Below are 18350 nucleotides of genomic sequence, written 5' to 3'. Positions count from 1 at the left end.
GAAGTTGGACCACATAAAAGTCAAATTCTTGTCTGGGGCTCAGAGGAGAAAACTTCTCACAGAACAAAAGGGAAAGGAAGGCAAAGGATGGCTTACTAAACATAAGACTTCCAAAAAAGAGACTGCCTCAGAATGATGGGCAGGCCCCTTCCACCTCCCCGAGACAGGGAACAAAAGAACAAGGGAGGGATCTAACACTCCCACTTCTCAAGAAATTGGATCCAGTAAAAGGTGACACAAGAAATAAGAAAACAATCTATAGCACTGCAGTCTTGGTTTTTAGGATGGCAGTTATCCAACAGTGATCTCCACTGGTCAACATCACCTCACAGCAGAATACAAAGCCAATTCATTCATAGTAATTCTTGGCAAATTTGCAAGTAGCATTACAAAAGTAACACCTTGCACCCTCAACCTTCTGCAAAACTGATGCAGGAAACAGGTTATAAAAGTCAGCTCCAGGAAAACTGTTGTAGTACTGTTCACAAGGAAGCATACCCAGGACACATACTGCAGCCTCAAGCTTCTTGATGAGATTCTACCACTAGAGGGGGGCAGTGAAGTGTCTACAGGTAACTGATGATGCAAAACTGTCACGGACCCTTCACACAACAAATACATGCTCCAAATCAAATGGTGCTCTTATGTGCAGTAGACAGGCCTGTGGTAACAGCTGGAGTCTACTTTCCAGGAGTATGTACGGGATATACATCTAGCTGTAATAAGACCTATGATAATTTATGCAGCTACAGTACAGTGAAATAAAGTAGAACAGAAGGTGGCTATTACAGAGCTCGGCTAGGTGCACAGACTGGCTTTCTTTACCGTAACAGGCAGAGTTAGCAAAACGCCAACCACTGCGATGAAGACCACGCTAGACATGCTTCCATTACACCTTTGGGTTACAACGGAGGCAGTGGTGGGTGTGCACAGATTAAGACCTGGCAATAACGGGAAACCTTAGGAATATACAGTATCCCACCCGAATATAATGAATGTGGCAACTTAGGAATGGCCAATGAAATGACAGCTGACTATACAATAATTTCCAGTCGCTTCAATAAACCTTTCAAGGCAGCAGTTGGAAGTATGCAGCAGTGGAAGAAGGAACCAAATACCATTCAGGGGACATAGTCTGGTTTACTGGTGGGTAGGAAACAGAAAAATGTGCTGGGGCCGTAGTATACAGGATACGGCCTAGAATTGAAAGAGCAAGAGGGAAGCTGGCCACAGTATTCCAGGCATAAATACTTGCTATCAGAGAGTGTGTGGAAGAGAATCTGTGTAGGTGCTACATGGATCACAATATCTGCATTCATTCATACAGCCTAGCAGCACCGAAATCTCTCTCGAAGTACCCACAACGAGATCAAAGATCATTGTGGAATGCCACATTTCTCTTATGAGACTAGAGGAGGCAACAAGGTAAACCTTTTGTGGGCACCTGGTCACTCAGGAGTTAATGGCAATGAACAACCTGATTGGCTGGCTAGGAAATGAGCGGTGACTTCATTTGCTGTACCGAAACCTGCACTAACTATCACTAACGCAATTAAGAATCAAAAATATGTAACTGGATCAACAGGCAGCCTGCAGATCCAAAAACAAAAACATGGCAAGCTAATGATGCTTCAAGAGAAGTTCTGCAATCCAGGGCTTGAACAGGATACAGGTTACACTCATGGTAGAGCTATGACAGGCCCTGGGAACTTAATAAAAACACCTGCACACAATGGGTGTTAACAAAGAAGCACTCTAGCATGGACTATGGTGCAAGGAAGATGAAACTATATCACATTTAATCTTCCAAAGTGAAGCACTGGAGGCCAAAAGGTATAGAACATTTGTGTCATTAATTCCTCAAGAAATTGTGGCCAATACAGAACTGGTACCTACTACTCTTTATGGGTAATGGCTGGCTTTACTGAAATTACATGGACAGTAAACTCAGTTTCGGTGTGTGCAACAGTGTCTCAATGGGTAAATGAGCACCCAGGGTGTGGTATAGGGCCAGTATTATTCACAATTTACATAAACAATCTTGCACATAGCACTGCAAGTCCTACGAGCTACATTTCCAGAAAATGCTTTGGTATAGAGAAACGTCACAACACCTTGCAATACAAAATGCCCAGTATCATATGTAAATACCAACATAAATCCTACTTCACTGTTTCACTTTCCAACTACCCAGAAAGATGTCCTGTCAGTTATCAGAACTTTAAAAGTTAATCATTCCACTGGAATAGATGACATCCCAGGCAGCCTTATTAAAAAAATGTGGAGATCTCATTAGCGAACCATTAGTTCACCTTTATAATAGTTCCTTTCAAACTGGAATTTTCCCATTGTGCCTAAAAACAGCTAAGCTCCAACCACTATTCAAAAATGTTAAGAAGGATGTAGTGGCTAACTACACGCCCATTGTGCTCTACTATCTGTATTCTCAAAAATCATAGAAAAAATTGTTCAAAGAAGAGTAGTAGATTTTCTAGAGGAGCACAAAATACCATCTACAGCACAACATGGTTTCAGGAAAGGTCGATCAACTGACACAGTAATTTTTGCACTATTAAGTGAAGTACTTCAGAGACTAGATAACAGCAAAAATGGCATTGGAATGTGTCTAGATCTCTCTAAGGCATTTGATATCACAGATCACAAACAACTATTGCCTAAGCTTGACAACATGGGGATTAGAGGAACATCTAACAACTGGATAAAGTCATAGCTAAGCGGTTGAAAACAAGTGGTTGAAGTGCAACATCAAAATTTCATCAAACCCACCCAACACTACTCAAACTATGAAACCATTAAATATGGAGTGCCATAAGGTACTCTTATATTTCTGTTATATGTGAATGACCTAAGCAAATTCTGCAGGAACATCATCCAGTTTGCTGACGATACAAGTGTGGTAGTGAATGGGAAAGAAATGGAAATGCTTCAGAAGTCTACAACAGAGACACTGAACAATATTGAAAACTGGTTCAGTCACAACAAATTGGTAATAAATGCAAGTAAGACATTGGCACTAAATTTATATAATATGAAAAAAAGTGAGCAAACTGCTCAGCTTCAGATATTTGACAAAGAGCTTCAGAATATAGACAACATTAAATTCTTAGGAAATGGAATTATTTTCTGGGGTAACTCTTCTCTTAGCCAAAAGCTCTTTAGGCTACAAAAAAGAATTACACAAATAATGGAAGGTGTAAAATGGAATAAAACCTGTAGACCACTCTTTTAAAAAGCTAGCAGTCCTCCCACTTCCATGTGTTTGTGAAAAATGTTCAATGGAAAATCCCACTCGCTTCCAGAAAAATGAAAATATCCACTCCTATAACACCAGGAAAAAAGGAGACTTTCATCTAGAGTCCACCAACACCACCCTAAATAAAAAAGGAACCCTGTATTATGGGACTTCCCCCACAAATTAAATCAATAAATGACATGGTTGACTCATCACTGCTTCTACAGCCCCCACGAGTTCCTTGAAAGTTCACTAATGATTTGTGTCTTTGCATTAGTGATGTATTGTATAAATGTTACTAGAACTTTATGATTTACCATGTAAATGTAACTGTAATACAAATATTAATCTGCCAGTACAGTACATGCTCTTTCTGCTTTAAAATATCTACTCTTTATTTTTGTACAATATTTGCTCTGTATATTGTAACTCAGTGATCATTGAATGTAGAAACAATGACATTAATGGAAATTTAATATTATATTTTGTTATACAATGACTTGTCCTACATCAGAATATACTATTTGTGTACTATATGATTACCAGGACCAATAAAACTCTACTATACTCCAGTAAACTGTAGTAAAATGCAGGAATACCTGCAGAGGGTTAATACCTGATACGGGTTGTTGATCCTAAACATACACAAAAGTAAAGTATTGCATATAAATAGGTAGAAAGTCCTGTTAAACAATTACATGACTGGAAATCACTAAAATCTTCTTGGAATAATAGAAAAATATCTAAGACTATGAAAGGCCTAAAGTGTAATGAACATATAAAACCAGTTGTGCGAGACCAGAATGAAATTGTGTTGGAAGAACCCTAACAAAATGAAACTCACTCATGAAAGAGGCAGCTTAAAAATCCCCAAGCCCAATTAGTTTTTGACAACTGCTACAGACAGAAACATTTTACATAAAATAGAACAAGAAAAATTACGTGAAATCAGATGATTTTATCAACATAATTTGAAATTCGTGGTTTTGAAGAAGAGTTGTGAGATTTGGCATTTTACAATTCCCATGTAAAAATGTAGTACACCTGAAGGTATCAGGATACTAATATTGGTAACTAATTAGCTACTGAATTTTCACACTGGATTTTAACCTATTATTCCAACTCTAGCAGTCATGTATAAACTTAGAATAACAGTTCATTTCCCATGTAAATAATGTAGCTCTAGATGTGTCATTAAGCAAAAATAGACATACTCCCAATAAATTCTATTCCAGTAACAGTTTGAAGTTACATTTCCCACACTTCTGCACAATAAATTGTACCAAAAGAAGACACAGTTCTGACAGATTTTTAGCATTTTAGCGATCAAGCTTGAGCGTAACTCACACCACAATGCCATGTCCAAAAGATTGTGCCCAAGCCACCATGTCTACAGGACCACACCTGACAATATCTTTGGCCACAGTTTTCTTGAAGTGTGAGCTACCTATTGCTAAAAACTGGACTCATTTTGTATGGGAACCATATACAGACATCTTGCTACCTGTACATCATGACTTGCTGCCTTCTGTTGTCAATTTCTAAAATTATTTCAAAAGAAACAGCAGTGAACACAAGAGCTGTTATCCTGATTCAGCGAGCCAATGCGTGTGCACCGTCATGAGGTTCGTGCATGTACTTGTTAGATTTTGCAATCTGCTGTTACAAATATATCACATCTGTTGAGCGATCATAAAATTTTGGAACCTCTACAGGAAGAATTCAATGATTCCGGATCACAGGGAGAGATATCTGAATGGGAAAGTCTGAAGAAGATCCATATTTAGGTAAGCTGAAGTATAGTACAATTTTTCCTTGCTAATATTGTTGCTACTGACACTGCAGCTGTAATTATAATTTATTTCTGTTTTATTTGCCTTAATTTGGCTTTTTTCATAGATGAATCTGAAGGTGAAGTAGCATCCAACACATATTTCCAAGTGTTGTCTTGAGAAAATGAAACAATCTACTGGAAAGCCAGGAAAGAAACAACCTGGTATTGCCACAATTGCAAAATACCTGTCTGCATGCCAGAACATGTTAGACGTTTCCATACAGAAGCCAATTACATGTGAAAGTGATGTAAATATGGCTCATTAATTAACGAGAATATTTTCTTAGTACATGAGTACAGATATGAAAACCATCAAATACGGCCTTTACTTTTGCAAATATGTAAACCAACATGGTGTCTGCCACTCTGCTTCTATTAGCCACCTACAGCACAGGACAAGTGATGTACGCAAACATCACAGCCCTCCCATATGATAAGCAGAAGAATTTTAATTGTGCTCCATGAAATAGTTTGATAGTTTCCTATGAAATTACGTCAACGGGCTTCAAAAATTCATAACCAAAATACAATCTTCCAACCTAACCTAGATCTCAGTCTATGCAACAGAGCAGGCTGTTGCCACAGTCTTCATTCATGAAATAGTAAAAACAATACTGACTAAACACTGAAATAAACATTTTCAGTGTTCTGCATTACTGCCAGAAAAATGTTTACATGACATCTCATGTCCTGTGCCTGGAGAAGGTGTGTGTTTATTTACATGTTTGTGAAGCTGAAGTGCTGTATTTGGTGGTTTTTGTATTTATACTTGTGCACTACAAAACCACACAGATTAATTGATACACTGCACCAAAGATTTCTCCAAACTGCGAAATCTTTAATATGATTTGTTGTGTAAAAATATTGGGAAATGTGAAGTCACCGGATAAAACTATTACCTATTTTCCAGGTTAAAGCTTTTGAAGATTCCTTCATTATTGTGCCAAAATGAATTTTTGGTGATGAAATCAGCACACTTTTGATAAACGTAATGGGACAAATACTTCAAGCAAAGGTGGAAGGAACACTACAATACACAGAGTTGCACCTTCAAACTAGACTAATAACTCATATGGTCATAGATCAACAAGAGTCTGTTTTCCCAATAGTAGATTCTTCTTTTAACCATAAGATGATAATGATGAAGTCTGTTAATGCTGACTTCCAAAGAGCCCATCCTAGTTTACTTGTAATGACAGTATTCAGCTGCATAAATATTCTGAAGGAAATAGGGACACTGTCAAATGTTTAGTGTTGTGCAATATTCTGAAGGAAATGGGGACACTTCGTAATGTCTAGTGTTGTGCTGAAGGCACTTTATATTCCATTTTCAAATATAGACTCCAGGCTCCTGCTTTGTGTTGATGGGTCAGTGGCATAATGTCTCAAGTGACATGTCAATGCTTTCTTTTAAATAACTTTGAACATTTTAAGGTAGCAGAGCTATTTTTTCTTTAGTTGATTAGATGTAATGGTTTTAATGCAACTATTTTTTCCAATGTTGTAAATAATGTGATCTGTGATGCAAATAAATATCATATGGTATAACTGATGGTTAGATATTAATTTTCATTATAACACTGGAAAGCAATGAAAGAACACAAAAGTAACAAAGATTGGGTACTTCAAAAATATGCTGTCACGAACTTAAAAAGACTTCCATAAAAGACTTCTTCCTGTACCAAAGAGCTGCTCATCTATCTGGGTCGCTTACCAGGTATTATTAATATAAGGGATACAAATGAATTTATTCAGCAAGTGAAAGAGCATCAGAGAGATGCTCGTCAAACTTCAGTGTCAGAAAATAATAGAAATGAGCAATTGTTAAGTCTTCTCCCTCCAAGATGTCAAAGGACAATAAAATACAGACTTTTCTGTTAGGTATGCTACGCCTACTTCACAACTTCGGCAAATCTTATTTCCAGGTTACTAGTACAGAAATATACCTAAAAACTAATTTTTAAACTACCAGAAGCTAGAGATTCTACTGATTTTTATCTTCAATTGTTTAAATATTAGAAACATAACAAGGTGTGATGTATAACTGAATATAGTAAGTCTTTTGCTGTTAATGCAGATGACTGTCATTTAGTGTGTGTTTAAAATCAGCATGTTACAACAAGGTAAGATTAAATTTATAAAAGTGTGTAAATACAGGTATAGGAGATATTTCCAGTTAAAATACGAAACACAGTACTTGTACTCAACTACAAAAAACACACATCAAATTACAGTACATTTTCAGTTACAATGAACTTTTTTATGTAACAAGAGGAATGTGCCAGTTTCAGAAATCCAGCTCTACTAGACTCCAATTCAAGTCTCTCTCTCTTAAATTTTCTTACAGAGGTTGATGAGCATCTTTGGAGAAACAACTTTAAAACATTCACAACAAGCAGTTATGAGTAATACAATAATGTACATTGTGAACCGAAACACGTTTATCCTTGCACATTCTGAGTTCATCTAGCAATGTGGTAATTGTGATTGGTCTTGCAATAAAGCTGCCCCCATGCACACCTCTAACAGTTCAACTGCAATAATACTTACTTTATAGCAGCAATGCCACGCAATGCACAGTATAATCTTAGTAGAGCTGATGCCTGTACAACACACGAATCTGGCAGCTGGCTGTCTAAAGAAAACAGCACAATGGTCTGAAGACGACGAAGCAATTCATCACGAAGCAACTGCAATGCTGTATGCGATTCCCATTTACGCTGTGGAAACAAACAATTTGAAGCTACAACTTATGATAAAAAGTGAAATACATAATTTTTAAGCAAACATGTTGGACAAACATATAGGTTCCACTCACTGACCTATTTCATACACAATGGTAATGTAAACAACCATTCAAACAAATAGAATTAGGTTGTTACTTGCAAAAACGCAAATTACTCATGACAATTGCATTTCACAGATGAATTCGGTTGTTCCATTAAAATGTATCTAAGATCACATTAACATCCAACTGCAGACTAAAGATTATACACAAAAAACATATGCTCATTTTTGCCATGTGTTTGTAGGTTTTCCTTTGCACTGAGGTCTGTGATCTATGATGTGAATGTAAGTTTGTGTTCCTTAATACTGTATTTTTCTCTGTGTAGAGTCTGTTCTGAATTAATATTCATTATAAAGCCTTCTTCGTTACATGTAGAGCTCAAGCTCACTTTTCATAAAGACAGAAAACAAGACTGACAACAGCTTTGTTGAACAGAAGAAGATTCAATTGTCTTCTGTGTTGCAGAGATCCAGGTTATGGATTCAATGAGATTAGTTATTTTAGTTAATTTGCATGTTCCTTTTATCACAATTGCAACACCTCATTTTTTCTGAATCGAGGATATCAAATGGCTCGCAAATATTCTTAGTGAAACTATGGCTATCATTTATATGGCTGGGCTTCACATTAATTTTAATCCACATTTAAATTTATAAACTGGTTTGGATTGACCACAGGTCCACCTATAATTGCCTTCATAAGCAAGCTCAAAGTTTACTGGAAGGCGAAGGTATACCACTTTCAATATGACCATACCAAATGAATCATCACAGTATTCAAATCAACCTTCAGGTTTAGCATGTACTTAAATTCATGTTTGGAGTAGAAACACTTTTGAGGTAAACGTGATTTCAATTTGTTTTAAAACTGTTTTCATTATGTATCAGTAACATTAATTGACAAAGGAGATGACCACATATGTTACGGCTCTTACCTACTTAACTGTTGCACATGAATAAGTTTAACTTGTGGGTAAAGGAGGCCATTTTGTTTACAGTATTATATTAATGAATGCTACTATTATTTTTAAATTGTGACCTGTTCTTGACAACAATTTTCATGGGAGTAATCATACCGTGTGGTTTCTGTTGCCGGAGACTGCAGTCATGTGTGTGAGAGTCGTGTTTGCATGAATATGTGTGTGTGTGTGTGTGTGTGTGTGTGTGTGTGTGCGTGTGCAAGCATGCTCATGTGCGCACATATGTCTGTCTATTGTTGACAAAGGCCTTAACAGCCGAAAGCTATAATTGTGAGAGTCTTTTCGTTGTGCCTATCTGCAACTCAGCATCTCCTCTATCTGGTAAGTAACAACTTTCCTTCTCATAATAGTGTTACATTCCATCCTGGATTTTCCCCTGTTTAATCATATTGTGTGGCAGCTGTTCACCTGTATAGTTTTTAAATACACTCCTGGAAATGGAGAAAAGAACACATTGACACCGGTGTGTCAGACCCACCATACTTTCTCCGGACACTGCGAGAGGGCTGTACAAGCAATGATCACACGCACGGCACAGCGGACACACTAGGAACCGCGGTGTTGGCCGTCGAATGGCACTAGCTGCGCAGCATTTGTGCACCGCCGCCGTCAGTGTCAGCCAGTTTGCCGTGGCATACGGAGCTCCATCACAGTCTTTAACACTGGTAGCATGCCGCGACAGCGTGGACGTGAACGGTATGTGCAGTTGACGGACTTTGAGCGAGGGCGTATAGTGGGCATGCGGGAGGCCGGGTGGACGTACCGCCGAATTGCTCAACACGTGGGGCGTGAGGTCTCCACAGTACATCGATGTTGTCGCCAGTGGTCGGCGGAAGGTGCACATGCCAGTCGACCTGGGACCGGACCGCAGCGACGCACGGATGCACGCCAAGACCGTAGGATCCTACGCAGTGCCGTAGGGGACCACACTGCCACTTCCCAGCAAATTAGGGACACTGTTGCTCCTGGGGTATCGGCGAGGACCATTCGCAACCATCTCCATGAAGCTGGGCTACGGTCCCGCACACCGTTAGGCCGTCTTCCGCTCACGCCCCAACATCGTGCAGCCCGCCTCCAGTGGTGTCGCGACAGGCGTGAATGGAGGTACGAATGGAGACGTGTCGTCTTCAGCGATGAGAGTCGCTTCTGCCTTGGTGCCAATGATGGTCGTATGCGTGTTTGGCGCCGTGCAGGTGAGCGCCACAATCAGGACTGCATATGACCGAGGCACACAGGACCAACACCCGGCATCATGGTGTGAGGGGCGATCTCCTACACTGGCCGTACACCACTGGTGATCGTTGAGGGGACACTGAATAGTGCACGGTACATCCAAACCGTCATCGAACCCATCGTTCTACCATTCCTAGACCGGCAAGGGAACTTGCTGTTCCAACAGGACAATGCACGTCCGCATGTATCCCGTGCCACCCAACGTGCTCTAGAAGGTGTAAGTCAACTACCCTGGCCAGCAAGATCTCCGGATCTGTCCCCCATTGAGCATGTTTGGGACTGGATGAAGCGTCGTCTCACGCGGTCTGCACGTCCAGCACGAACGCTGGTCCAACTGAGGCGCCAGGTGGAAATGGCATGGCAAGCCGTTCCACAGGACTACATCCAGCATCTCTACGATCGTCTCCATGGGAGAATAGCAGCCTGCATTGCTGCAAAAGGTGGATATACACTGTACTAGTGCCGACATTGTGCATGCTCTGTTGCCTGTGTCTATGTGCCTGTGGTTCTGTCAGTGTGATCATGTAATGTATCTGACCCCAGGAATGTGTCAATAAAGTTTCCCCTTCCTGGGACAATGAATTCACGGTGTTCTTATTTCAATTTCCAGGAGTGTAGTTGGCTATATGGGGTTAACAGTTGTACATAAAATATTATCCTTCCAGCATGTTTCTGTATAATAAATACACTGTACTGAATTGCTTCCAGATATTACCCTATAAAATTATTTAATGAAAATGTGTAAATAAGCTAACAAAGCAGAACAAATGTTGGTGCACTTACAAGTTTCTGGGAGTTTTATAATAGAGGGGTTATACAATTAAAGTTCTCATCAATAGGTACATCTGGGAATTTGAATGTCCGAATGTTCAACTTCACAGAAGTAAAACCTTTGGAAAATCTTTAAAAGCTTATTTACAGCATCACTGCTTTCATTCCATGGAAAAAAATATTAAAATGTAATACAGGGTGATTCAAAAAGAATAGCACAACTTTAGGAATTTAAAACTCTGCAACGACAAAAGGCAGAGCTAAGCACTATCTGTCGGCGAATTAAAGGAGCTATAAAGTTTCATTTAGTTGTACATTTGTTCGCTTGAGGCGCTGTTGACTAGGCGTCAGCGTCCCTTTTTCTTCGAAGGTGCTACTGTAACTGGACTACAGTATCTGGAGATGCTAGAGAATTGGCTGTTCCCTCAGCTCGAACAAGAAGCACAACAATTCATATTTCAGCAGGATGGAGCGCCACCATATTGGCACTTATCTGTCCGTAACTACCTGAACGTCAACTAACCGAGGCGATGGATCGGCCGCCAGGCAGCCCGTGAGAGAGCACTTCATCACTGGGCTACAAGAAGCCCTGATCTTATCCCCTGCGATTTTTTCTTATGGGGGTATGTTAAGGATATGGTGTTTCGGCCACCTCTCCCAGCCACCATTGATGATTTGAAACGAGAAATAACAGCAGCTATCCAAACTGTTACGCCTGATATGCTACAGAGAGTGTGGAACGAGTTGGGGTATCGGATTGATATTGTTCGAGTGTCTGGAGGGGTCCATATTAAACATCTCTGAACTTGTTTTTGAGTGAAAAAAAAACCTTTTTAAATACTCTTTGTAATGATATATAACAGAAGGTTACATTACGTTTCTTTCATTAAATACACATTTTTTAAGTTGTGGTATTCTTTTTGAATCACCCTGTATTATTATAAGACAAGAATGGAAGCAATTCATAATTTAAATATGTATGTACGTAAATGTAAGTTATGTAACATATTAACACATCATAATAGAGGGAAACATTCCACGTGGGAAAAATATATCTAAAAAGAAAGATGATGAGACTTACCAAGCAAAAGCGCTGGCAGGTCGATAGACACACAAACAAACACAAACATACACACAAAATTCTAGCTTTCGCAACCAATGGCTGCTTCGTCAGGAAAGAGGGAAGGAGAGGGAAAGACGAAAGGATGTGGGTTCTAAGGGAGAGGGTAAGGAGTCATTCCAATCCCGGGAGCGGAAAGACTTACCTTAGGGGGAAAAAAGGATGGGTATACACTCGCACACACACACATATCCATTTGTAAAGGCAAAAAACTCTTTGCCTTGCCTGATAAAGTAAGAGCCTACGGAATATCAGACCAGCTGTGTGGCTGGATTTAAGAGTTTTTAGCAAACAGAACACAGCATGTTATTATCAATGGAGAGACATCTACAGGCGTTAAAGCAACCTCTGGCGTGCCACAGGGGAGTGTTATGGGACCATTGCTTTTCACAATATCCTTCCTGTGATCCGGAATCATTGAATTCTTCCTGTAGAGGTTCCAAAATTTTATGATCGCTCAACAGATGTGATATATTTGTAACAGCAGATTGCAAAATCTAACAAGTACATGCACGAACCTCATGACGGTGCACACGCATTGGCTCGCTGAATCAGGATAACAGCTCTTGTGTTCACTGCTGTTTCTTTTGAAATAATTTTAGAAATTGACAACGGAAGGCAGCAAGTCATGATGTACAGGTAGCAAGATGTCTGTATATGGTTCCCATACAAAATGAGTCCAGTTTTTAGCAATAGGTAGCTCACACTTCAAGAAAACTGTGGCCAAAGATATTGTCAGGTGTGGTCCTGTAGACATGGTGGCTTGGGCACAATCTTTTGGACATGGCATTGTGGTGATAGTGGTAGATAGTGTCAGAAGTTCCATGTGGCTTTTCGCGGATGATGCTGTAGTATACAGAGAAGTTGCAGCATTAGAAAATTGTAGCGAAATGCGGGAAGATCTGCAGTGGATAGGCACTTGGTGCAGAGAGTGGCAACTGACCCTTAACATAGACAAATGTAATGTATTGTGAATACATAGAAACAAGGATCCTTTATTGTATGATTATATGATAGCGGAACAAACACTGGTAGCAGTTACTTCTGTAAAATATCTGGGAATATGAGTGCAGAACGATTAGAAGTGGAATGATCATATAAAATTAATTGTTGGTAAGGCGGGTACCAGGTTGAGATTCATTGGGAGAGCCCTTAGAAAATGTAGTCCATCAACAAAGGAGGTGGCTTACAAAACACTCGTTCGACCTATGCTTGAGTATTGCTCATCAGTGTGGGATCCGTACCAGATCGGGTTGACGGAGGAGGTAGAGAAGATCCAAAGAAGAGCGGTGCATTTCGTCACAGGGTTATTTGGTAACAGTGATAGCGTTACGGAGGTGTTTAGCAAACTCAAGTGGCAGACTCTGCAAGAGAGGCGCTCTGTATCGCGGTGTAGCTTGCTCGCCAGGTTTCGAGACGGTGCGTTTCTGGATGAGGTATTGAATATATTGCTTCCCCCTACTTATAGCTCCCGAGCGGATCACGAATGTAAAATTAGAGAGATTCGAGCGCGCACGGAGGCTTTCAGACAGTTGTTCTTCCTGCAAACCATACGCGACTGGAACAGAAAAGGGAGGTAATGACAGTGGCACATAAAGTACCCTCCGCCACACACCGTTGGGTGGCTTGCAGAGCATAAATGTAAATGTAAATGTAAAGGACTTGGAAGAGCAGTTGAACGGAATGGACAGTGTCTTGAAAGGAGGGTATAAGATGAACATCAACAAAAGCAAAACGAGGATAATGGAATGTAATCAAATTAAGTCGGGTGATGCTGCGGGAATTAGATTAGGAAATGAGACACTTAAAGTAGTAAAGGAGTTTTGCTATTTGGGGAGCAAAATAACTGATGATGGTCGAAGTAGAGAGGATATAAAATATAGACTGGCAATGGCAAGGAAAGCGTTTCTGAAGAAGAGAAATCTGTTAACATCGAGTATTGATTTAAGTGTCAGGAAGTCTTTTCTGAAAGTTTTTGTATGGAGTGTAGCTATGTATCGAAGTGAAACATGTATGATAAATAGTTTGGACAAGAAGAGAATAGAAGCTTTCGAAATGTGGTGCTACAGAAGAATGCTGAAGATTAGATGGGTAGATCACATAACTAATGAGGAGGTATTGAATAGAATTGGGGAGAAGAGGAGTTTGTGGCACAACTTGACTAGAAGAAGGGACTGGTTGGTAGGACATGTTCTGAGGCATTAAGGGATCACGAATTTAGTACTGGAGGGCAGCGTGGAGGGTAAAAATCGTAGAGGGAGACCAAGAGATGAATACACTAAGCAGATTCAGAAGGATGTAGGCTGCAGTAGGTACTGGCAGATGAAGAGGCTTGCACAGGATAGAGTAGCATGGAGAGCTGCATCAAACCAGTCTCAGGACTGAAGACCACAACAACAACAACAACAACAACAATTATTTCTCTCTCTCTATCAGCCCCATTCCAGTTGTCCATGTGTCAACTATCAAAAGCTAAGTACTTTCTTCTGCTTTATGTAATGTGACCATTTAATTTCATTCAGCTTACAGTACAAAAATATATTTCTGGTGCTTTTTTTTTTTTTTTTAAATCATCATTTTATGATTGGTTGATGCAGCCAGCCACAAATTCCTCTCCGGTGTCAACCTTTTGATCTTACAGAAGCATTTACTTAGATCTTTTAAGTATAAAATTTAAATGCAAAGAAAACTGAAATACAGTCCGCAAAGGAACCAATAAAAATCATAAAATAACACATACTATAATAAATGTAGAAGATATACACGGAAAGTTAATCCTCATTGTGACAACTCTACAACCTTTCTTTGAGGTCCAGCAACGATTTAAAGATAATAAAACCATATATTCATTCTGAAAACATGCTGATTTCAGGAGATAGATGATTTACTTACACTTCATGAGAACAATATATGTAATTCAAAATGACAGTACAGCACAAGACAAACAACAAACCTTTTGTCCATTGCGAACAAACAGCGCAAACCAGCTGCGAGTTTGCTGATCGTTACCCAGAAGTAATCCTGATACAAAGGCAACCATGTCTCCCTCAGCATCTGCTCCTACCGTACGACCAGCATGCTCTAGACTTAGTGTGATGGCGAGGCCTGGAAGTCGACACAGCTCCACCTACAAAAGCAAGAACAAAATAACGCACCACTGGCAACCAGTATATGAATAAAACAACTGAAAAGACATCACTTGTGTAAGAAGCATGCATAGAAATACCTGTGGAATGCACATAACATGCCTAGGGTATATATCACAATCATTCTCATTCATTTATAACAACAACAATAATCAATTATTGATAATATAATGTAAATGGACAGATAAAAAGAATCTGCTCACCAAGCAGTGGCAGAGGAACACACTTACAAAAGGATTTGACTTTCACAAGCTTTCGGAGCCAGTGGCTCCTTCTTCTGACAGAAGAGTTGAAGGGGAAGAAAGAGTGGCGAAGGAAAAGGACTGGAGAGGTTTACAGAAAGGGGTACAGTATAGAAAAGTCACCCAGAACCCTGGGTCAGGGGAGACTTTTATGTGTGTGTTCCCCTGCCACCGCTTGGTGAGTAGTTTTTTTTATCTGTCCATTTACATTGTATCATTAATTTATAAACTGAACATATCTTAACTCAACTATATAATACTGTCATGTGTGATCAGATACTAATAGGTAACAGGCTTTGTGGAACTGTTGTGGTATTAGTCGGGTGCTGATCACCCTCCATTGCTTTTATAGCCCATAGTATTCTAGGTAGCCTTTCCATTAAATTGCAGTGGATATTTAAAGTATTTCTTCCACATTCCTCTTATGAAAGGATGAAGGAATCTTTACATACATTTGGAGTTTTCTGAGTCTGTGAGTCATTCCTGATGCAGTATTCTCTTACAGCTTCCAGCATTCACTGTTTGAGGGACTGAGCTATTCTGAGCCGTTGAAAATATGACAATACAATAAATGCTTCCTTCTTCACAGCAAAGTATGCATTTCTGTAAGTATCACTTTCCTGCCATTCACCTGCCCCATAAATATTCACTGTGTGGCCTCAAGAATTCATTCATGACTTCACACCATGCATTTTGTACTAATATAATTAACATTATTCATTTACTCTTTTTCTCCTTCATTTTGGAAATGGAAGAGGACGTAGATGAAGGTGAGATGGGAAGAATTTGGCAGAGCACTGAAAAACATAAATCGAAACAAGACCCTGGGAGTAGGCAACATTCCGTTAGAACTACTGATAGTCTTGGGAGAGCCAGCTATAACAAAACTCTTCCATCTGCTGAGCAAGTTGTCTAAGACAGGTGAAATACCCTCAACCTTCAAAAAGAATATAATAATTCTAATTCCAAAGAAATCAGGTGCTGGCAGACGTGAAAATTACTGAACTATCAGTTTAATAAGTGATGGTTTCAAAATACTTACATGAAATCTTTACAGAAGAATGGAAAAACTTGTAGAAGCGGACCTCGAGGAAGATCAGTTTGGATTCCAGAATAATGTAGAAACACGTGAGAAATATTGATCCTATGACTTCTCATAGAAGATAGGTTAAGAAAAGGCACACGTATGTTTATAGCATTTGTAAACTTATAGAAAGTTTTTGACAATGTTGACTGGAATACTCTCTTTGAAGCTCTAAAGATGACAGGGGTAAAATACAGGGAGCGAACAGCTATTTACAATTCAAACAGAAACCAGACGGCAGTTATAAAAGTCGAGAAGCAGTGGTTAAGAAGGGAGAGAGTACGCCCGATGTTATTCAATCTGTATATTGAGCAATCAGTAAGGGAAACAAAAGAAAAAATTGGTTTAGGAATTAAGAGTCTAGGAAAGAGAAATAAAAACTTTGAGGCTGTCAGGGGCAGCAAAGGACTCAGAAGAGTAGCTCAACGAATCGAACAGTTTCTGGAAAGGAGCATGTAAGATGAACATCAAGAAAAGCAAAACGAGGCTAAAGGAATGTAGTTGCATTAAATCAGATGATGCTAAGGGAATTAGACACTTAAAGTAGTAGATGGGTTTTGCTATTTGGCCAGCAAAATGACTGATTATGGTCGTGGTAGGGAGGATATAAAATGTAAACTGACAATGGCAAAAGAAGAATTTCTGAAGAAGAGAAATTTGTTAACATCAAGTATAGATTTAACTGTCAAGAAAACTTTTCTGAAAGTATCTGTATGGAGTGTAGTCATGTATGGAAGAGAAACTTGGTTGATTCAAGGTTTAGACAAGAAGAGAATAGAAGCTTTCAAAATGTGGTGCTACAGAAAAGTGCTGAAGATCAGATGGATGGATCATGTAACTAATGAGGTGGTACTGAACAAAGAAAAGAAATTTGTGGCACAACCTGACTAAACGAAGGTATCGGCTGGTAGTACACATTCTGAGGCATCAAGGGATCACCAATTTAATACTGGAGGGAAGAGTGAGGGGTAAAAACTGTACAGGCAGACCACGAGACTAATACAGTAAGCAGATTCAGAAGGATGTAGGTTACAGTAGTTACCTGCAAATGAAGAGGCTTGCACAGGATAGAGTAGCATGGAGAGCTGCATCAAACCAGTCTTCAGACTGCAGACCACAACAGTTTTGTGCTGTACTTTGTCCATGGAGTCTCATGCTAACACATCTCTGTGAATAACAGGTTCAATTGAAAAAAAAAAAAAATCATCTTCATGCTAACAGCCTGCAACATCTCTGCGAGTCTTCATATCAGTTTGCTTTCACTATGGAACTGATTTGATAAGGCTCTGATAGAAGGCTCCGATGTCCAATCACCAATGATCGGTGTGAACTCCGCAATACTAGTGCATCAGGGTACACATATAATTTCCATGAGGCACAAACTAGAGACTTTCCAAGCCAATACAGATGTTTGGTTCCCACAAAATATACATCACATCAACTTGTCACAAATTTAAACTAGTTAATGCAAAAGTGTAGCACGAGGCTGAGAATTGCTAAGGCAGTGATACTGGTTGAGGCGGCAGATAATTTCAAATCATTGTTCTCACGCACTTGCCAACAAAACAAAACAAATACATTTCTAACAACATGAAACATCTGATTATGTCATTGGACAATGGCTTTCTCTAACTCGTAACAGTCTTCATACATATTTTTTCCAAGAGACTTCCTGATGTAATACAACATTTTTCATCATTCACATACATGCAGTAATGTGATGAAACTGACTAGATGACAAGCATTCAGTCCTTTGTTTCTTACCGTTAATCTTTTGTTGTATACTTGTAATACCACAACCCCTTTTGGGATCCTGTGACCTATTCCAATCTCATCTCCACTCTCCCAAAGAGGGCATATATGTAATATTAGTAATTTACACCAATGTAAACTGTTGCTT

General features: G+C 39.4%; 1 protein-coding gene across 2 annotated transcripts in view; it reads right to left on the bottom strand.

The window, feature by feature from the left end:
• The window catches only part of LOC126100851 (integrator complex subunit 2), an 82019-nt gene that overhangs the window by 43969 nt on the left and 19700 nt on the right, over positions 1–18350 (bottom strand). For both annotated transcript variants that reach the window (XM_049911519.1, XM_049911520.1), the window contains exons 5-6: positions 14932–15105; positions 7638–7807 (exon numbers count right to left, since the gene is read on the bottom strand). In XM_049911519.1, the coding sequence (XP_049767476.1) occupies positions 7638–7807; positions 14932–15105 (344 nt within the window). The remainder of the gene's footprint in view (positions 1–7637; positions 7808–14931; positions 15106–18350) is intronic.

This window comes from Schistocerca cancellata, chromosome 9 (genome assembly GCF_023864275.1).
Source record: "Schistocerca cancellata isolate TAMUIC-IGC-003103 chromosome 9, iqSchCanc2.1, whole genome shotgun sequence".
Taxonomy (NCBI): domain Eukaryota; kingdom Metazoa; phylum Arthropoda; class Insecta; order Orthoptera; family Acrididae; genus Schistocerca; species Schistocerca cancellata.
This window is presented reverse-complemented; position numbering and strand designations above follow the sequence as displayed.